General features: G+C 35.6%; 1 protein-coding gene across 1 annotated transcript; it reads left to right on the forward strand.

The window, feature by feature from the left end:
* Window positions 1-16,316: 16,316 nt before the first annotated feature.
* LOC111995831 (copper transporter 1) lies at window positions 16,317-16,637 on the forward strand. The gene has a single exon (XM_024027778.2). The coding sequence runs from the start codon at window positions 16,317-16,319 to the stop codon at window positions 16,635-16,637; it is 321 nt and encodes a 106-aa protein (XP_023883546.2).
* The last annotated feature ends 7,153 nt before the right edge of the window (window positions 16,638-23,790 follow it).

Raw genomic sequence — 23,790 nt, forward strand, 5'->3', positions numbered from 1 at the left:
TCATGCAAAATTAGATTGCAGTTTAGAATTTAATAGGATTTTCTCTTAACTTTGGCTATTATATATATATGACTTATAAATTTGAATTGTTTTTAGTTATACAAAAAAGAGGCTCATAAATATAAAATCATTCAAAATATATATATATATATATATATATATACTTTTTTATGTTTTACTTATATTGGACTCTTTGTTTTTTATACTAAATTAACTCATTTGACACAAAAATTTAAAAAAAAAAATTAGATTAGTGGAACACGGTACAAAAACTCTAATTTAATTCCAATTTAAAATCTAATTAGATTTTCTTTCAATTTTACTTATTATTATATATATAGATTTAAGAGTTAGCATTTCATGAATAGTTAAATATGAAGAACACTTAATAACCAACAGCTTGTTACTAGAACTGATGGCTGTGTTGACTTCAAATGAAATGGAGGTTGGGCTATAGTATCATGGGCCATCTAGAATGCACGAAATAGGTACCTATTTGACAGAAAGCAACCCATCCTAGAGATATTTTACGAGGCGCAATGACACTACTACAAGAATACCAAAGACTCAAAAAATGATGATGTGAACCAGTGTCATTCTCTTTGTATGCAATGCTATCTGTAGTGAGGCCATACGGCTTTCCCATGCTTACCCATGCCATGTCAGTCCCTCAATATGTTGTATCACATGGCCTAGCATTAGTTTTGTATTTTTATACTTTTATGTCAATAATATTCTATTGTTACCGACCAAAAAAAAAAAAAACTCAATTACTAGCAAAAGTGGATAGTAAGGTTAATAAGACAACAAAATTGATCACATTAAAGGCTATAATGAAAATTTTTGGGGCAAAAATTGTGCATACTTTAATTTTAGCATCTCCTATGTACGTGTTTAGATGCACTTTTTTAGATACTCATTTTTTCAATCTTATTTGGTTTATTCCATAATTGAAAATCAAATTAAGAAGAAGTGAAATTGGGGGAAGAGTAGTAGGTGTCCTTTTATTTTTATGAATTTAAAATACTCAATTTACTTTTTATCCTTATTGTAAGGATGCAATTGGGTACCTAGCCCAAATGATAAATGAACTTAGCCTAAAAATCACAATACAATGAATTTGTAGAAAGTGAGTTGGAAAACTGGGTTTTAATGAATCAGTCAATGAATAAAATGGATTTAGATGACAAGAAGATGATAACAAATAAAACTCGGCACAGTTCAAGGAGATTAGTTCTTATATATTGAATCTCTAGTTTGATTACAAGTTCAGTTCTTGATTGTTACAGTGTTTTTCTCTCTATTTCCTGATTCATATTTCCTCAGGGGTCTCTTACATTATATATCTCCCTTTAAATGATCTTGGCCTTCTACTTGTCGATCATCCAAGCCACTACTTAAGTGCTTATCCCATCGGACACCCTTACAGGTCCTCTATGAGTTGGGGTGACCAAGGCAACAGTGTTCAGGGGTCTTCTCCTCACAAATACAGCCAAAAGTTAGCTATAGAGCATTCAATGCAATGATAGTAGCTTTTACTTAGATATTTCTTGGCTCCATTTGCCCTGTATGATTGCAGTGCGTATCCTTATCGATAGAACTTCTTGGAACGTCATTCTAAATGACAGAACACACTTTTTGACACCTTCTTCATTTAGTTGAGGAGATACCCTCCTCGACCTACCTCTCCCAGCCTTTATAGTCATAGCTTACTCGTGAAGTTCAAAGTCTTACTTCTTCCTCACTATTGATCTATTCTCGAACCATTGTGCCTCCTCAGACAAGGCCCAAGGCCCAATATATATTTGGGCTTGCGTCCCTACAATATTCCCTAAAAACTCCAGTTTTCCCTTCCTATCTGAGGAGAAAGTGGCGTTTTGATGTATGAAAAATAAATCCCACATGTTCCTTTGATTTCCACATGTGAAAGTGTCGTTTTGCATGTTCCATAACTATTCCTGACACTTCGAACCTCGTGATGTCTTGTTAAATACTTTAAGTGGCGCTATGTTCCCTGTATCCTATGGTGAGATGTGGATCCTATGGCTAACATTTCTCCTTGAATTTTGTGCGGGATAACTCCCACTTAATTTCGCCTCCTATATAAGACGCTTGGGGAATCATTTTTACTCATTTTACAAGTCTTCAAGCTCTCTAGAAATCCCAGACTCTCAAACATTCTAGGCTTCCCAAATTTCCAAATCTTCCAAGTCCTTTTCTTAAAAAATCTTTAAATCTTTTAAAGGTTCAGGGATTAACACATGTGCTTATTCTTGTAAGTTTCTACCTCTTTAGATTCTTTTCTCCTTGGCCAATCTCCTAGGCTTTCTATTCTTTGTTTCATTTTTGTGAAAACTTTTTTCACATCCCTTTAGCTCACCTAGATGGGTATGTTCAAAACCTTGTAGACTCTCCTGCTAATATAGAGGACTTCAGGGCTAAGTATAACATTCCGCAAGGAGTAGCCCTACGATATTGTGCTCCAGACTGAATAGTTACAGATAGGAAAGAAGGGGAGGTTGTCATTCCTATGATCACTTTCATAGAAGGAGGGATGACGCTTCCCATGTGTAGGATGACCTGAGACTACCTAATCAAGCATAGGTTGTGTCCCACCAGTGCGCTCCCACCTATTTAGAGTTTTAGGTAGCGTAGATGCTCTCAATGAGCAGATGGGCTTGAGGCTTACATGACACGACGTCGTTCACATGTACGAGTGTCATTCTCTTATCAACGTGAGATATTCCCTCAAGTCCCGGTCAACATTGTTAGGCTTGTATCGTGACTTCCCTAGTCCAACAAAGGCATGAAGGACAACTACTTGATTGCCTCTGAGGAATGGCATGACTGTCTTCATTGCCCAACTCGAGAGGGAGAGCTAGGTGGGGTACCCTAGGTTTAGGTCCCTTGGCTTGGGATTTAGTTCTTTTAGCTTTGTCACGCTTTCTGTTAATATTTCGTTTTCCTTTGGTAATGGTCTTACAAGTTTGACCATGATTTGCTCCTCGACTGTTTTTGCAAATAAAAGGCACGTAGTCCCCCACCTCAGTTTGGTCAACGTCGCGCACCTTAACAAAGTCTTAAGGTCTAAGGTGTTATGAGTGAGGACAGGCAATATATATATATATATAATTTTCATTGTTTTTAAATGTACCTATGCATATATGCATGAGGTTACACACTAGTACTATATAAAACATGAATTATTATAGAAAAAAAAAATTGCTTAATTATTGTAAAGATAAAATTATGTTATGAACAATCAAATTACTCATGGAAATTGATGGCATATTTAACATGAAAAAGAAATCAAACATCAAAGATAAAATACCAAAGTAAAAAGAAACCTCAAATTTTAAGGATCACAAATGTACTTTTCTTTAGTTTTTATTTGAAAAAGAGAGTTTGAACATGTTGTTGTTATTGTTGCTGTTGTTATTATTTGTAAAGACACAATTTGAGTCCCTAGTCTAAAGGATGAATGAACTTAGATCCAAAAAGCCCAATACAATGAATTTGTAGAGAGTGTATTGGAAAACTGTGCTTTAATGAATTGGACAACAAATAAAGTGGATTTAGATGACAAAAAAATGAAGATAGACTAATTTAATCTAAAGAAAATCGTTCTTGGCACAATTTGAGGAGATTAGTTCTTATATATTTATCTCAAGTTTAATTAAAAATTCAGTTCTTGATTGCTACAATGTTTTTCTTTTAATTTCTCGATCCCTTTCTCTTAAGGCCTTCCCTCTAATTTATACTATTTCTCCCTTCTCATTTCCATCCGCCACTTGGACAGTAGATTGTTTGTGTTGATCTTTGTCCCATCAGCACCCTCTAAAAGTCTTTGGGAGTAGCTGTAAGGCTGAAAAACACTATTTAGACATCACTTCCTCATTAATGCGATCAGAGAGTTAACTACAGAGTATTTATTGCCGTGATAGCAGCTTTCTCTTAGATATTTCTTAGCTCCCATCTATCCTGTACATTCACAGTGCATATCTTTATCAATAGAACTTCTTGGAACGTCGTCCTGGATGATAGGACACACATTTTGATCTTTGCTTCGTTTAGCCGAAGGGATATTTCTCCTCGGCCTATCTTCACCAACCCTCTCATTTGTAGCTTACTCATAGGGCTCTAAGTCTTACATCTTCAATACTGTTTATATGTCCTCGAACTCCTCAACGCCCTCGGGCAAGGCCCAAGGCCCAATATATATGCTCTTGGGTCCCTTAACCCTACATTATTATTAGTATTATTATTTGTGGGTGAAAAGCTATGAGCCACACGAAAAGAACAGCCTTTCAAGACCTAATATTTATAACTATGAGTGGTGGAAAACAAGTAATGGACTCATGTAAAAGTAATATGAAACCACTTATAGTTTTCAACGTCAAAATTGTGACAAAGTTGTAGTTCTAAAGAAGATTGTACTGTACAGTATCAGGAGAAAAGCCTCCTTTATAATGAAGCAAATACCAAACAAGAAGTTAGAAGCAGCACCAAATCAACCCCAAAAAGGCAAAGACGAATAACCCGATGGATGATGGAAATATGAATGGCATGGGTGGGGTGTCAAAACCGTCAACCACGAATAACCCGATGGTGATGTCACAAATGACCTTCTGGAGCAAAAACGCATACATACTCTTCTCTGGTTGGCAAGCACTGGCATGTATGTATTAGCCTTGATATTTATTTTTGTCCTCTCTATCTTTGTTGAGTGGTTGTCTCATTGCCAATTGATCAAACCTGGCCCGAAGCATGTGGTGGTTGGTGTGGTTCAGACCATTTTGCATGCCTTAAGGGTTGGCTTGGATTTTTTGATTATGTTAGCTGTCATGTCTTTCAATGGTGGTGTATTTTTGGTTGCTGTGGCTGGGCATACTGTGGGGTTCTTGTTGCTTGGTAGTAGGGTTTTCAAGGACTCCGATGCTATAAAATTTACTCATGATCCTCATCCATTGAGTTGTTAATGGAAACAAAGACGTCTGTCATTGCTCCCTTGGGTCTTTCTCGTTGTGTGTGCTTATGTATAGATCTCCCTTTACGCTCTAATGCAATGAAACCAAAGGAAAAACAAACGGTATTGTGCATATATATGTGAATTGTTTGTTCAAAACTGTATAACAATGGTGGTGATTTGTATTTTTCTATGAAAGCTTTTACATATTGCTTAGGCCAAATAAAAATGTTGTTGTTGTTGCTGTTCTTCTTCTTCTTCTTCTTCTTCTTCTTCTTCTATTTGCACTGTTCCTAATCCAGGAAATTGAATGAAGGTTGAGAATGTCCTTATTTTTTGTTGCAATCAATAATTATATTAACTAATCTCCTTTATGCCAAAGACAAGGATGCTACTTGGTCTAAAATTAGGGGAATTTTTCAGAGAGGTGGCACGATTACTGCCTTAATTAATTCTTCAAAAATGGCTGACCATTATCACTTCAGACTGGGAAGCAGGGCTTAATCTAAATTTAGGCACCTTTTAGTTGTCATCACTAAAATTATCTCTGTCTTTGTTTGTTTGAATTTTTTTTTTTTTTAAGTCTATAATTGTTTAGTTATGAAATTGCGAAAATTCCCAAAGAAAAATATATTATTTCTGTAATGCATAAACAAAAATTAAAACTATTTTGAAAACCAAAATTAATACTACCCTTTTTTTCCCAGAAAATGTGTACTACCTCAAATGATAAAATCACAAAGTTTTCATATTCATGAGAGGTTGAGGTTTCTTATTTTATATTTCCAATATAATAAAAAATATTTAATCAAATTTCCTCGTTAATGCAACTGATAAGTTTGGTTAACACTTAACCAATTTTCATAAGAGTTAATTTACCCAAGGCTTGTGACCTAAGGAGTCGAATAAGATCAAGGTTCTGTTTAACACTAACCAATTTTACATAAGAGTAAATTTACCCAAGGCTTGTGACCCAATGAGTCGATCAAAACCGAGGTTTGTTTACTCTTTACAACCATATCATCAATATATGCTTCAACGGTCTGCCTAATCTGAGACTCAAACATCCGGGTCATCATCCTCTGATATGTAGATCTAGCATTCTTCAATCTAAAAGGCATTACTCAAAAGTGGAAATTCCCTATTGGAGTCCAAAAGTGTTTTCTCTTGGTAGGGAAGGCCAAAGGTATCTAGTGATAACCTTGGAAGACATCCAAAAGAACTCATCCAAGGATGTCCCACCATTACATAAACCAATTAATCAATCCAAGGGACGGGAAAAGGTCCTTGAACATGCCTTGTTCAGATCTGTGAAATAATGCAGACATGCCACTTCCTATTCTTCTTCTTTACCCCCGCATGCTTAAGCTTCTCCACCTCTTCCTTTACTGCATCAACATGCTCCTTTGAAGAACGTCGGGGGGGGCGGGGGGCGAGGGGTTGCTTCCTCGGTATAGCACTCAGATTTATGTTTAGCTTATGGCATATGAATTCTGGGTCAATCCCTTGCACCTCGTAAGTATTCCATGTAAAAACATCCAGGTTATTCTTTAAAAAGTTCATAAGTTACTCCTTTTCAACAAAGGGTAACTAAGCCCCCCCACCTAAAAATACTTATCCTTATCTGACTCTACTACCACTTTTTCTAATTCCTCCGACATTAATCCTTTCGAATCAACCCCAAGTTCATCCTTGAGATTAGTTAATTGCTATGGAACTTTTTCCAATGCAATAGAAGTCTCCTGCAATGATTGNTGCTTTAATGAATTGGACAACAAATAAAGTGGATTTAGATGACAAAAAAATGAAGATAGACTAATTTAATCTAAAGAAAATCGTTCTCGGCACAATTTGAGGAGATTAGTTCTTATATATTTATCTCAAGTTTAATTAAAAATTCAGTTCTTGATTGCTACAATGTTTTTCTTTTAATTTCTCGATCCCTTTCTCTTAAGGCCTTCCCTCTAATTTATACTATTTCTCCCTTCTCATTTCCATCCGCCACTTGGACAGTAGATTGTTTGTGTTGATCTTTGTCCCATCAGCACCCTCTAAAAGTCTTTGGGAGTAGCTGTAAGGCTGAAAAACACTATTTAGACATCACTTCCTCATTAATGCGATCAGAGAGTTAACTACAGAGTATTTATTGCCGTGATAGCAGCTTTCTCTTAGATATTTCTTAGCTCCCATCTATCCTGTACATTCACAGTGCATATCTTTATCAATAGAACTTCTTGGAACGTCGTCCTGGATGATAGGACACACATTTTGATCTTTGCTTCGTTTAGCCGAAGGGATATTTCTCCTCGGCCTATCTTCACCAACCCTCTCATTTGTAGCTTACTCATAGGGCTCTAAGTCTTACATCTTCAATACTGTTTATATGTCCTCGAACTCCTCAACGCCCTCGGGCAAGGCCCAAGGCCCAATATATATGCTCTTGGGTCCCTTAACCCTACATTATTATTAGTATTATTATTTGTGGGTGAAAAGCTATGAGCCACACGAAAAGAACAGCCTTTCAAGACCTAATATTTATAACTATGAGTGGTGGAAAACAAGTAATGGACTCATGTAAAAGTAATATGAAACCACTTATAGTTTTCAACGTCAAAATTGTGACAAAGTTGTAGTTCTAAAGAAGATTGTACTGTACAGTATCAGGAGAAAAGCCTCCTTTATAATGAAGCAAATACCAAACAAGAAGTTAGAAGCAGCACCAAATCAACCCCAAAAAGGCAAAGACGAATAACCCGATGGATGATGGAAATATGAATGGCATGGGTGGGGTGTCAAAACCGTCAACCACGAATAACCCGATGGTGATGTCACAAATGACCTTCTGGAGCAAAAACGCATACATACTCTTCTCTGGTTGGCAAGCACTGGCATGTATGTATTAGCCTTGATATTTATTTTTGTCCTCTCTATCTTTGTTGAGTGGTTGTCTCATTGCCAATTGATCAAACCTGGCCCGAAGCATGTGGTGGTTGGTGTGGTTCAGACCATTTTGCATGCCTTAAGGGTTGGCTTGGATTTTTTGATTATGTTAGCTGTCATGTCTTTCAATGGTGGTGTATTTTTGGTTGCTGTGGCTGGGCATACTGTGGGGTTCTTGTTGCTTGGTAGTAGGGTTTTCAAGGACTCCGATGCTATAAAATTTACTCATGATCCTCATCCATTGAGTTGTTAATGGAAACAAAGACGTCTGTCATTGCTCCCTTGGGTCTTTCTCGTTGTGTGTGCTTATGTATAGATCTCCCTTTACGCTCTAATGCAATGAAACCAAAGGAAAAACAAACGGTATTGTGCATATATATGTGAATTGTTTGTTCAAAACTGTATAACAATGGTGGTGATTTGTATTTTTCTATGAAAGCTTTTACATATTGCTTAGGCCAAATAAAAATGTTGTTGTTGTTGCTGTTCTTCTTCTTCTTCTTCTTCTTCTTCTTCTTCTATTTGCACTGTTCCTAATCCAGGAAATTGAATGAAGGTTGAGAATGTCCTTATTTTTTGTTGCAATCAATAATTATATTAACTAATCTCCTTTATGCCAAAGACAAGGATGCTACTTGGTCTAAAATTAGGGGAATTTTTCAGAGAGGTGGCACGATTACTGCCTTAATTAATTCTTCAAAAATGGCTGACCATTATCACTTCAGACTGGGAAGCAGGGCTTAATCTAAATTTAGGCACCTTTTAGTTGTCATCACTAAAATTATCTCTGTCTTTGTTTGTTTGAATTTTTTTTTTTTTTAAGTCTATAATTGTTTAGTTATGAAATTGCGAAAATTCCCAAAGAAAAATATATTATTTCTGTAATGCATAAACAAAAATTAAAACTATTTTGAAAACCAAAATTAATACTACCCTTTTTTTCCCAGAAAATGTGTACTACCTCAAATGATAAAATCACAAAGTTTTCATATTCATGAGAGGTTGAGGTTTCTTATTTTATATTTCCAATATAATAAAAAATATTTAATCAAATTTCCTCGTTAATGCAACTGATAAGTTTGGAGTAAGGCATTCAATGCGGAGGAGGGAATTGTTCCTTCCAGGAAACTCCCTCCTTTCTTCCTTGATCTGCCGCTACCCCCTCTCCTCATCCTAGAACATTACAAGAAGTCCATTCCTTTTATTACACTTCCATCCTTGGGTGGGTGAAATCTTCGGAGGCATTTATCTCCTTTGATATGGGTTAAGCAATCTTGTCCCTAATCCAATCCTCCCCAGTCCTCGGACCCCTCACAATAGCCCCCTAAAACCTTGTTGTCAGGAGCTACTTTGAGAGTAAGGATTTAGTAGCAAGGGGGAAGTTGATACGTGCTCAGCATGTTCCCCATGGAGACATCGTTTCATATGTCTTATGAACATTCTGTCGCTTCGGCATCCACATTCCTATAGTTATTAAATCAAGTAGCTGTTTGTCCCCCACGTTCTACGATGCAATGGTGATCCTATAGTCCCAATTTTCTGGGATTTATAAGCGGAAAATTACCACTCTTTTTCAACCCCTATATAAAGAGAGATTAGGGGTAACTTTTCTCATTTACATACCTTTTACAAATTTTGTTTAACGTTACGGTCCGAGAAAAAAACTTCTTCTAGTGCTCGTAAGTACCCTTGGCCCTTCATCCAACATTTAAAGAAAACTTTCTTTTTTTTTTTTTTTTGTTTTGACTGATTTCCCCCGATAGGACAATATGGGTAGATTTGACAAATTAGTTGATACCCTCGACGGTATGGCCGCTTTTAGGGCTAAGTATAGAATTCTAGAGAATGTTGAACTTCAATACTATGAACTAGGAGAATGGTTGGTTATAGATAAACCACCTGGGGCAGTAGTCACCCCTATGATCGCCTTTATTTAAGGTGGAATGGAGATTCCTATGGGTAGGGTAACTAGATACTTTCTCATTAACTTTAGGTTATCCCCAACCCAATGTTCTCCCAACCTGTTTAGGGTCCTCGGCAGTGTAGATTGATAACCAAAAAATGGGACTAACCTTACGTGTCACGACGTGAACTGGGTATACAATTGCCAGATCTCCGCCTCTTCCTTTACTGCATGCAAAATGCGACTTTGAAGACACGGCGGGGGGGGCGTGGGAGCGAGGGGTTGCTTCCTCGGTATAGCACTCAGATTTATGTTTAGCTTATGGCATATGAATTCTGGGTCAATCCCTTGCACCTCGTAAGTATTCCATGTAAAAACATCCAGGTTATTCTTTAAAAAGTTCATAAGTTACTCCTTTTCAACAAAGGGTAACTAAGCCCCCCCACCTAAAAATACATATCCTTATCTGACTCTACTACCACTTTTTCTAATTCCTCCGACATTAATCCTTTCGAATCAACCCCAAGTTCATCCTTGAGATTAGTTAATTGCTATGGAACTTTTTCCAATGCAATAGAAGTCTCCTGCAACGACTGCTGCCTGATAGCAACTACCAAACACTGTCATGCCACTACCTAGCTTCCAACAAATTCCCCTACTTACCCACCAGTTTGGTACTTAACTATTAGATGCAGGGTAGATGATACTAGTCCCAGCGCATGAAGCCAGGGTCTAGCCAAAACAGCTATATATGGTGAATAGACCTTAACTACAATAAAGTTCACCTGCACCACCTCATTCCCTACCTATACGAGTAGCCTAATCATTCCTCAAGGGATCGTAGTTCTCCCATCGAAGCCAACCAACAGCGAATCATATTTCTCTAGATCCTTAGGCTTGAGATATAACCTCTTAAATAGATCTAGATACATAATCTCAGCTCCACTTGCCTAATCTAATAGAAGCCTCTTGACATCATATCCCCTGATCTGAAAGGTCACCACCAAGGCATCATCGTGGGGCTAAAAGGTTCCCACTTTATCCTCTTCCAAGAAGCCTAGAATTGGCAACAATTCTAATCTAATCCTTTTAGACTCTCAATCTTGTTCCCACAACTTTGGCTTCGAAGCTACAAACATAATGCCCGAACCATAGTTTTGAAACCCAAACCAGACCGTACAGTTCGACTGGAAAAACCACAAACCTCTTAGTTTTGCAATTTTTTTAGTTTCAAGAACCACTCTATAGGAAAAAAGCAGGGACCCGTGCGAACCATGGTCGGACCGTACAGTTCTGAGAACCATGACAGGTTTTTGAGGTTCGAACGTTTTCTTTTTCTTTCAGCTTTTTCGGTGAATTTTGGCCAATACACTAGTATGAAGTTATGATCAAATCTAGAAGAAATAAAAGAACACCAAGAAGAACAAAGATCGAAAGGATTTAGACCGATAATTAGATACCAGACCGAAACAAAAACCAAGCTTTCTTTATCAAATATAAGAAAAATGAGGATTGTTTTGCAATTTTTCTCACCCTAAACTCAGATCTAACACTGGTAGTAACCCAACGAACTCAGATTTGTTCATCTCGGCCTCACTTTGGTGGCAATGACGATGGTGACTAGCAATGAACAGAAGAACCAATGTTCATTGAGTCAATGAAACAAAGCTGAATGTCTCGCTAGAGAGAGAGCCTGAGAGATATCTAAAAATAAGTGGTTACTGATGGAAGAGAGATAGATAGTACTGATAGGAAGAGAGCTAAAATTTTAAAAAATTTTGAAGTGAGAAGTTAACTTAGGTTAATGTGTGTGGTGTAAAAAAAGTGACAAAAACTGCTTGGAACATCTGAAAATTTTAGAAAGACAAGTGACTATTTAATTGTAATTCCTTTGGTTTTATCACTAATTACTTTTTCTCCTTTTTTTAATATATTTTCTACCAAACACTAAACAGTGAACACATACCTCCAATGTATTATCATTTAAGACTTCTATGTATTATATATATATATATATATATTCATTTTCTCCGCAATTTATGAGCTTAGCAATTAATTATTTATATTTTAAATAATTATTAAATTAATTATGACATCATCACGGCTCAACCCCAATTCAACCTCAATTCAACTTTAAAACCTTGAACCTTTCCCTTTTACGGTTCAATGAATGGTCTAGGTTTCAAAAACATGGCCCGAACATAAGCCGACATTGCAGCTAGGCATGGCAAAAATTACATTGATTGTTCCCAAGGGTGGCCAAGCAGCAGCATCCCTCTGATATCCAGACCCGACCTAGTCTAGCTGTCTTGTAAGCTGGTGCATGAATTGTTTTAACTTTCCCGCCTTCACTAGTTGACCCAGGTGATTGTGCAAGGTTCTACAATCCTCGATCGTAGTCTCCTATCCTAGTGGTAATGGCAATACAGACTCTGATTTCACTTGGTAGAATCTCCCCCCATCTTATTGGGCCATTTAAAGTATGGCCCCCTTTTTATCTTCTCGAGGATTTGATACACTGGCTCCTTAAACATCGAGTTGACTGATTGTGTGTTAGCCCCGGATGACTGATTGGTGAAATATCTCCTGGGTCGATTATGATTATATCCTCCTATCCGAGGATCTCTCTTTTCGAAGAACGGGTCTGATCTTCTTCAACCCTCTTATGCTCGTCAATGCAGTCCATAAGCTGATACATGCTACAAGCAGGTTTCATCGTCAATGATTTCCTCAAGGCATGCTCCATTGGGAGCCCGACCTTAAAGGTCCTTATAGCTACATCCTCTAACTCACCATTTATCTCATTAAATGTTTCCCAAAACCTGTTAGAATAGGTCTTTAAAGTCTCCCCTTCCCTCATGACCATGGACAACAAGGAATCCAAGGGCCTTAGGACTCTACTGCATGTTACAAATCTTGCTTTGAATGATCTTGTAAGTTCCTCAAAAGATCTTATGAAGCCTTCCTCCAACCCGTCAAACCACCTCATGGCAACAAACCCGAGGCTAGAGGGGAAGACCTTGCACATAAGAGCCTCGTTCCTTGAGTGGATAGCCAACCTCTAATTAAAGTGGCTCATGTGCTCCATAGGATCAGTTCTCCTATTGGAAATGGTAAATGTAGGTTGTGTAAAATGATGTTGAAGCTTGGCTCTATCAATTCTCCTTATAAAAGGTGACTTTGAAATTTGACGAAGGGCCTTGCTCATTGCATCATTCCCCATGTTCCAAGGGGTGATCTCTCTCCTTGCCTTCTCCTTTGTTTCTCCAACTTATCAAAGCGCGATGATATGGAAAAATGTTCGCTAGGGGGTGTCCTTGACCTTCGTCTATAGGTTCTATCCCTTTCTTCATTAAATCCTTCACCTGATGGGGGTGTTGGATTCCTCTTGTCATGCTCCTTGCGATGCAACTTTTTACGCAAATGGTCAATCTCCAATTTCAGATTCCATGTTTCTTGCTCATGCGAAACATGACCTCCAGTTCTGGAGAGGCTCCTCCCAGTTTACCCTGTATATTGTGTTTCCACCCTAACACTTAGGGTGGGATTATGCTCCCTATCTCTCCTTCGCTCCAGGTTAATAAAGTGGTTGTTTCGCTATGAACCCACAGATTCCTCCCTATCATGCTCGGGGTTAGCCATAACTTAGGAAGAATGAACTACAGATGTATTCCCACAGACGACGCCAATTGTAAGTGTTCTGAAAATAAAGACCCAAGCCCACTTAGAAAGGTGATGCCTTGTCCTTCAAATCAAGTCCAACAATAAGATTTCTTTAGAGAGAGGGCGTATAATTTAAGTGCAGTTCTAATATAAGCTTAATTTATAGACCGAAGAGCCTAGGGTAATAGAAAGGAACAACTTAAGTTGATAATGGGAAAAATAGTTCTCCTCAGCAAGGTTCGAGGATTAGTTCTTATATATAAAGTTTGAATTCTACACTAGACAGAATACTGTTCACTTTCCCTTTTCTCTATTTCCTTACTAGGAATGTTCATCCCTTCCTTTGGGAGACTCCCCTCCTTTTATATCCTTCTTCATTGTATCCTAGCCTTCCATTTGTATGCCTCCTAGTGTTCCTAAGTATACTTGTCCCATCAACACTCTGCTATAGGTGGTGGAAATGGCTGGTATTCATAGAATTATTGTTCAAGGGTCATTTCCTTATTAATGCAACAAATAAGGTTGATGCAGGGCATTCAATGAGGATCAAGGAATTGTTCCTTCCAGGAAACTTCCTCCTTTCTTCCTTGATCCGTCGCTACCCCCCTCCTAATCCTAGAACATTACAAGAACTCCATTGCTTTAATTACGCTTCCATCCTTAGGTGGGTGAAATCTTTGGAGTGCATTTATCTCCTCGAATATGGGTTAAGCAATCTGGTCCCTAATCCAATCCTCCTTGGTCCTTGGACCTCTCACACCATTTATACTACATGAGTAATTACATAATAATCTAAAAGTACAATAATGTTATCTCATTTTCCTGTATATGATAGTATCTGAAAAAATAGGTTAAATGAAAACTATATCTTAACTTCCCTTATTTAGCTTAGCATGAGATAGAAATATTTTCTACTAAAAACATATGGAAAACAACTTTATGTCATGTGAAGCTAAACAAGGAAAATAACTTCATTTCACATGAAACTTAATTAGAGAAATTACTTAATATTTTTCTAGTTCATTTTAACATAAAAAAATGAGATAGTTTTCTATAAAATACTTTTTGAAAAATGATTCATTTTCCAAAAAAATTATTATCGCAAACAAATATAACGGACACATATTCATGTACTTCATATATTCCAGCTTCCACCCACCCAAAAAAAAAAAAAAAAAAAAAAATCTTAGTTTACTCCCTAATAAAACCATTCAAACTAGCCGACAATTTTACGTTCACAAAGCACTGAAGCAGCACTTTTATTAAACAATGGGTCCCACCTACTAGCACATTGGCTTTGCACACAACTTTCGTTGAATAGGACTGGGAAAAAAAAATATAGTGATACCAAACTATAGCACTTCACCAATCCATTTCTTATTTACAATTTTTTGTCTAGTAATCAACCATTTTCAGTTTCAACTTGAGTTTTTGCTAATCTAAATAAATAAATAAACCCAAAGTTTTTGCTATAAACTCAAATGTCTACACAACATTTTAAAAGCATTCATGGCATTAAGGAACATATACAACTTCATAGTAATATGTCTCAGTCAAATTCTAATTGAGCTTGTATTGAAGTAGATTTTGCAATTGAGTAAATTTAATTAGAAATGAAAAAAATGAATTAAAGTAAAATTTTATATTAGATTATGTATGACAATGACTTTGGCATATAGTCATTTGTTTATTTTGATATTAGTATCGATTAATATTTCTTAGATTAATTTTACTTTCAATACTGTCTTTTGATCTTGCCCCTCCTGAGTTGAAATCCTGCCTCCGCCACTGGCGCTCACTCATTTACGATAAATAATTAATCTAGCCTAACTAGTTGGATGAGCCTATTATTTATGTGAGATTGTTAGAGAGAATATGAAATTATTGTACTTTTAAAATATTATATAATTATTCATTGAGTATAAGTGATAACAATTTAATTGAGGTAATATCTTATTTGCAAACAACTCTAGAGCCACAAGGCCCACAACAATTTTCCCAAAACAATTTCATAACTATCAAAGTGGCTATTTATTAATTGTAAATATTAAAGGATGTTAGTGTTGGGTTCGAATGAGAATCAATAGAAACTTGCAAAGTAAGATATCCTAAAAAGTACTGTTTCTATAACATTACTCATTTGCAATTTAAAAAAAAAAAATGCTTCTCCTTATCTTGAGAGTCATGTGATTGTTNTCAATGAGGAAAGAGAGCACAAAGACAATAACCAAGGCTAATACATACATGCCAGTGTTTGTGCCAGGCCAACCATTGAAGAGTATCTCTGCGTTCTTGCCCCAGAAGAAGGTCATGTGCATCATCATTTTGTGGTGCATCCCGTGCATCCCAGTTGTGCCATTCATGGATGATGATGATGGTGGTGGTGACATACCACCCATGCTAGGCATATCACCATGATCCATACCTTCCATAGATGATTTTCTCTCTCACACACGCTTACAAAGGAAGTGGCTGTTTGGGGCTATATCTTCCTTTTTTTTTTGGTTGAGAATATTATGCTATCTATATCTGATAAAGAGGAGACCCTTACGGCGATTAATGAGACTCGTAGTACACTGAGATTAGTAAGGTTTTGTACTACTGATACTAGAGTACTACTACACTGAATGTGAACCAATTTTTTTTTTTTTTTTCTCAAAAAAAAAAAAGTTTTATTTTTTATTTTTAGTTGAAGAAAGGGTGAACCAAGTCTAGTGTGGAAAATTATGCGATACTTTTCATTCAATAAAGTCGCGCTCACCAGGGGCGGAGGGAGGGGGGGTCGAGGGGGGCAGCTGCCCCCCCTGACCTTCTCAGAAATTTTCTATGTATTAGTAGTAAACTATGAATAAACATAGTAATAGGTTATTTGTCCTACTCACTGCTTTTGTCTTTGTGCTCTCTTTCCTCATTGAGTGGCTCAGTCATTGCCGAGTGAACAAGCCTGGTTCATCTAATGTCGCGGCTGGTTTGCTCCAAACCTTTTTGCATGCCTTAAGGGTTGGACTAGCTTATATAGTTATGTTGGCTGTGATGTCTTTCAATGTTGGTGTGCTTTTGGTTGCTGTGGCTGGCCATACTTTGGGGTTCTTTTTCTTTGCTAGTCGGATTTTCAACAAACCAGCTGCTGTAACAGGATCTGATCTTCCTCCTATGAGTTGTTGAATAAAAGAGGGGCCTTTCTGATCATTTTGAATGAATAAACCCCATTTTTATTTGTTTAGAGAGTATTTTGTTTTTTCATCTTTGAATTTGGAAAGGAAAAAAAATTGTGAGAAGGGAATTTTCATTTTTTCCCCCGAATTAAATTTGTAATTGTTTTATAATGTGTGGTTGTATAGTATTTTGATATGATAAGCCTAGTAATTAAGTTTTCCAAACGCCATGAGCCCATGGTAATGGTCCACTAATGAAGTTCCATTGACATTAATTTCATAATGAAATTGATGCCCAAAAAAAAAAAATTTATCAACAATTACCTCCCTTTATTTAGGATAATAAGATTTGAAATACAGTGATGCAATATATACTTTGAAATCTCAACCATGAAATTCTAGACCTGATTATGGTCCAAGTTGGCCTGAGAATAGTTGAATTTTAAGTAAAACGATGTCAATTGGAACCGTATTTTCAACAGCTAACTGTGAGCTTTATGAGAGGATTTAAGGTGCTAGTGTGGGTAATCACGTCTTCAATTCACAGCAACTTTTCAGCAACAAAAATAATTTTGTTGTTGTTTACTTTTTTTTTTTTTTTTAAGAAGACGTTGTTGTTTACTTTAATTTATTCTTTCAAAGGACAAATATGAAATCCGCTAGTTTTTTTTATGAATGGAAAATTGTTTATTAAAACAAAGCAAAAACGAGCATTACATTAGAGCTGAATGTTGAGCTTCATTACAAATTGAAATTACATTAAGGAACAGGTCCAAAAGAAAAAATCAAGGTTTTCAAAACTAACCTTTTTTTTTTAATTGAGAAACTATCATTCTTAATTTACACTTTAGTATAAGAGTGGTATTGACTTTTTAACTAAAATAAAAACTAAAAACTAACAATTTGGTAGTAGAAATCAATGGCAACAATCTGCCAGATTGGGGTCTAACAGCAATCAAGGAGATGATGTTAATCTGTGGCTAAATTCAGAACATAATATTAGAAAGGTCAACAACTCAACATATTATATATGTTCCTTCATTAATTGATTTTATTTTAATTAATTTCCTTGTTAATCTTTGAAGTTATATTGGAATTTGAATTTTGAATTAGTATTTACATTTATTTTCTTTCCTAATTTAACTTTATCTTCATTGTGTTTCTTATTTTGATTAAAAGCTCTACTTAATCTAGTTATAACGTATAAGTCTATGACTCCATGGTAGGTGGTGTTTAAAAAAAATGGTAAATTGTAAATTGTACGCCTAAAATTTGGGGTAGTTTGGATTTTACACCTCAAAATTTTAGAACTTTGATTTTACACCCTAAAGTTTGGTTCCGATAGCAATTTTAACCTCAACGGTTATGGCACGTTTGATAGACTGTAATAAACAGTGTAATGTAATAAATATTCCTATGACATAACTATTCGATTTTTTTTGTTATGTTTTTATTACAATGAATAATTATTCCTTATGAATAGCTATTTTTCAAAATAAGGAATAATTATTCCTTCTCAAAAGTATTGAATATCTATTCCTTCACCTTATGTAATAACTTTTTTTTTTAATTTCCTAAAAAGCCATTAATTGCCACATCTTCAGAAGGAATGAAAATAAATTTTTCTTGTTGTTAATTATTAGCTCTATTTTGAACACCCTAAAATAATTGTATTTTAGGAAATTTGACTTAAAAATGATTTAATTACATCTTCTTTTTATACTCTACTAAATTGTGAATGTATATTCAAAATTTTATTCCTAAATGGTTACCAAATTAATGAATAGTAATACTTATTACATTCCAACTTAATGTATTCCTTGTAATATTTATTCATATTCCTATGCAATAATCATTACAGTGTACCAAAACATGTCCTTAGTTTTTAATGTTAAGTGACACATGTACATGCTGATATGTTTTATTTTTGCCAAATAAGCCCCAAAACTAAGTTGTTTCAATAAAAAAATAAAAGCTTAGCTAGCAAATCATAGAAAAAGCCTCATTTTAAACCCATCCACTTGAAAACTACCAAATGGAACCAATGCAAGGCTTCGACCTGAGTTTTATTATGTGAGTTTTTGTGTCTCTTAGGAGTAGAATTGAACATTGGTGGGAGTTTGTTATGTGAGGTTTTTGTCTCTTAGGAGTAAATTCGAAGGTTGGGGTGTTTTATTTGGAGAAGAAATCTATTGATTTTTAACCATATATAATAATAATAATAATAATAATAATAATAATAATAATAAAGAAACCTATTGATTTGGGGAGGATGAAAAACCCATTAGGTTTTGGCTGGAGTTTTGTTAGATTGAGCTTGTTAATTAATTTCCTTCAATTGAATATTTTCGGGGCTGGGTAATGGCTTTCTCCGCCGCAACAAAGCTTTTTGGTTCTCTTGGTACAATCTTCTATAACAGTACGCTGAATAGTGGTTATGCCTCCCAATCCCAAAGATCATGTGGCCATGCGAATTCTATCTCTTCTATAAGAACTGTTTCTGATATTAGCCGTCGACTCCTTCCAAATTTATCAATTAGTTTCACAATAATATATATATATATATATATGTATGTATGTATGTATATTTGCGGCTATTCAAATCCAAAGGCAATGCATCATTGTTTTTCTCCCACCCGTTTGAAGGAAGCATATCTAATCAACTAGAGGAGTAGGCAAACAGAAATCGAAGCCTTGCATTGGTTCCATACTTCCATTTGGTAGTTTTCAGGTGGATGGGTTTATGATGAGGCCTACTCAATTTGGGAAAGTAGTTGATGTGATGATATGAGTGATTTGAGATTTTAGAATATAGCTGAAACAGTGTAGTTTAGGATTGGAGTCTTGTGCTTTAGTATGGGCAAAACGATACATACTACCAAATAAGCTTTTATTTTTCATTGAAACGACGTAGTTTTGGGGTAGATTTGGCTAAAATAAAACTGCACATATTTCACTTAACAGCAGAATTTAACCATAGAGGTGAATCGCTAATGGAACCAAACTTTAGGGCATAAAATTAAAGTTATGAAACTTTGGACTGTAAAATCCAAACAACCCTAAACTTCGAGGTGTAATTTGCAATTTCCCAAAAAAAAATTTATCATATTAACAATACTTCTAACTAAACTAGGACTTTACTAAAACTAAGAAAATAATCTATACTATTAATAAAAGGATTCTCCTGATTCGTCTTTAATTTTTGGTGTACCAAATATTCTCGTACAAATTCTGAAATAACATACTTTTTAGTTTAATTTTTTTTACCTACAAAAAGGTTAAAACAGTAATACTATTTGTGGGTGGGTAAAGCCTAACCATACGTAGTGGGCTTAAAACCCAAGTTGAGAACTAGTCGATGTCCGAGGAGGCTAAAATTGTCGAGGGGTATTTCGCGTAAAAGAATGATACATGGGGACGAAAAAACTCTGTCCAAAGAGAGCATCATTGTTCCGAAGAGACGATCATCCTCAGATGAAGGGGTTTTGGGGTTATGTAAATATCTAGGGGGTTCAAATGAATTTGCTAGTGACTTCAGCAATTTGGATAAGCTTTAGACACGCCTAGAGATAAGAGGAACGGAGAAATATCTAGAAGGAAAAGCTGCCACCACCGTATTAAATGCACTGCAGCAACTTTCCTGGCCGCATTTATGTGGAGAAGACCTCTGAACAATACAACTTCAGCTATCGTCATTCACAAAAGTTAAGGGAAATACATGACATGACATGGACTCAAGTAGGGAGTTGGATGGAGAATAAGTGGACGATAAGGATGGTAGTGGAGAAGGATATATGAAGAAGGGTTCCTAATGAAAAAAGGAGGTGAGAGGAAAAAGGAGAAGTGTAACCGATATTCAATCTATTATAAGTCTCTTCGGATTTGAACTCACTTGGTCTTTACGGGTACTTTTATGCTGGTTTATACTTACAGGCTATGATCAATTGTTGTTAGCTCCATAGTTAACCTATCTCTATCACCCACGCTCTACAAATTAATTGTTTTTGGGCTTGGGCCACAAATCCTAACCCTACACTATTACATGTACCCAAAAAAAAAAAAAATTCAAAGGCAATGCATCATTGTTTTTCTCCCACCCGTTTGAAGGAAGCATATCTAATCAACTAGAGGAGTAGGCAAACAGAAATCGAAGCCTTGCATTGGTTCCATACTTCCATTTGGTAGTTTTCAGGTGGATGGGTTTATGATGAGGCCTACTCAATTTGGGAAAGTAGTTGATGTGATGATATGAGTGATTTGAGATTTTAGAATATAGCTGAAACAGTGTAGTTTAGGATTGGAGTCTTGTGCTTTAGTATGGGCAAAACGATACATACTACCAAATAAGCTTTTATTTTTCATTGAAACGACGTAGTTTTGAGGTAGATTTGGCTAAAATAAAACATGTTAACATGCACATATTTCACTTAACAGCAGAATTTAACCATAGAGGTGAATCTCTAACGGAACCAAACTTTAGGGCATAAAATTAAAGTTATGAAACTTTGGACTGTAAAATCCAAGCAACCCTAAACTTCGAGGTGTAATTTGCAATTTACCAAAAAAAAAATTTATCATATTGACAATACTTCTAACTAAACTAGGACTTTACTGAAACTAAGAAAATAATCTATACTATTAATAAAAGGATTCTCCTGATTCGTCTTTAATTTTTGGTGTACCAAATATTCTCGTACAAATTCTGAAATAACATACTTTTTAGTTTAATTTTTTTTACCTACAAAAAGGTTAAAACAGTAATACTATTTGTGGGTGGGTAAAATTGTCGATGTCCGAGGAGGCTAAAATTGTCGAGGGGTATTTCGCGTAAAAGAATGATACATGGGGACAAAAAAACTCTGTCCGAAGAGAGCATCATTATTCCGAAGAGACGATCATCCTCAGATGAAGGGGTTTTGAGGTTATGTAAATATCTGGGGGGTTCAAATGAATTTACTAGTGACTTCAGCAATTTAGATAAGCTTTAGACACGCCTAGAGATAAGAGGAACGGAGAAATATCTAGAAGGAAAAGCTGCCACAACCGTATTAAATGCACTGCAACAACTTTCCTAGCCGCATTTATGTGGAGAAGACCTCTGAACAGTACAACTTCAGCTACCGTCATTCACAAAAGTTAAGGGAAATACATGACATGACATGGACTCAAGTAGGGGGTTGGATGGAAAACAAGTGGATGATAGGGATGGTAGTGGAGAAGGATATATGAAGAAGGGTTCCTAATGAAAAAAGAAGGGGAGAGGAAAAAGGAGAAGTGTAACCGATATTCAATCTATTATAAGTCTCTTCGGATTTGAACTCACTTGGTCTTTACGGGTACTTTTATACTGGTTTATACTTACAGGCTATGATCAATTGTTGTTAGCTCCATAGTTAACTTAGCTTTATCACCCACGCTCTACAAATTAATTGTTTTTGGCCTTGGGCCACAAATCCTAACCCTACACTATTACATGTACCAAAAAAAAAAAAAATTACCACCTATTTGTATTCAAATATTTTATTTCTATCTTTATTTGCTATCTATTTGAATTCAAATTCTTTAGTTATCTTTATAAAAAAAAAAAAATACAAAATTATTACTTCTTCCAAAAAAAAAAACTCACTATCTCACTTAAAATCTACTCATTTTTATCCCAAAATTTCTATGGTTTTTTTTTTTTTAATTCTTTAAAACATTCCAAAATTTTTGTTATCCAAAATTCTATACAGATATCACAAATCCTCATCTATGCATACTAACGTATATCATCTTTTTTTTGTTTAAATCTCAAATTTTTTTGCTTATCACAATTTTCATCCCAATTAATAAATTCAAATGTTCCATTGGGATTCAACTTTTTACAATTTTCTATCTCATTTTTAAACATTATTCCATGTGACCTTACCTCCTTCTTAAAAAAAAAATATATATATATATATATACACGGTTATTTATGTATCATTTTTAAGTATTATAATACTAAAGCAAAAAAAAAAACAAATAAATAAAAAGAGTATTATTGTAGGTGCTAAGCGTATGTGATGAGTCTAGTAGAAATATAGATAAGTTAAGAGAAAATAAAATAAATCTAGAACCTAATTCAAAATTCGAAATTCAAATTCAATTAGTACTTCTAAGTCAATTATGAAGGTTCAAATAGTGTGTAAAACACTAATGAATGTTTAGAACCCTAATTTCAAATTTATTCAACACAAGCTTATACTCAAACAATAGATGTGCAGAATAATAGGTACAAGCAAAAACCCAAACAAATAAATAAGTCTACACCATAATTAATCACAACACAGCAACAATTAAAGGTATAGAGTAAGGGTTAGAGAGATGTAAACACAAGGATAACACCGGCACGTGTTATCGAAGAGGAAACCAAAGAACTCGGCGAAAAACCTCTTCACCACCCTCCAAGCGGTAAAATGATCCACTAAAAAATAAAGTTGGGATACACGAATAGCAATAAATCCTCCAAACCTAATCTACCCAATGCGTCTAAGCCCTCTAAACTTCTTGCTTCGATAAGGTTAAGCCTAATCGTGTCTTCTTTAACTTTTTGAATCCCGCAATAAGTCCATTGCATCAGCTAAGTAAATTGGTCATCTTTGAACTGCTTTCCAAGTACTAAAATACCTCTTCACTGATATGGGTATAATGAGATAAGAATTTGACTAATTAACCTCTCAAGAGTATGTCAATGGAGAGGGTGAGAGTAGAGGAATTTGGAGAATCAAATGTCTAAGATTGTGGATGAGTCAATCTTGGTTTTCCTTAGGGTTTCTCTCTTAAAATTCTCTCTAGAAGCTCTCTACATTTCGTGGGTATAAGGGCATTTATAGTAAAGTACGTGAGGAATGTGAAAAGTCATTTTTCTACAAAATAAGGCATTCTAGTGATTCAGTCTTGTGAGTGGGATGAGTCACAAGTTAACTGCTAGGCCAGACTGTTAATTTTTGTCCAGTAGTGCTCCAACTGTCGTGACTCTTTAACTTTTTGCATACTTTACACGTGTGGCACTTTGGCGAGTTGCCAATTGTGAGATCTAGTCGCAAGAAACCTCCAAATGCACACATACTTGAATTTTTTCATACTCTCACACACAACTCTTACATAATTCCCACCTAAATACAAGGTATTTAAATGCTAAA

Source organism: Quercus suber, unplaced genomic scaffold (assembly GCF_002906115.3).
Source record: "Quercus suber isolate HL8 unplaced genomic scaffold, Cork oak 2.0 scaffold_1001, whole genome shotgun sequence".
NCBI lineage: Eukaryota > Viridiplantae > Streptophyta > Magnoliopsida > Fagales > Fagaceae > Quercus > Quercus suber.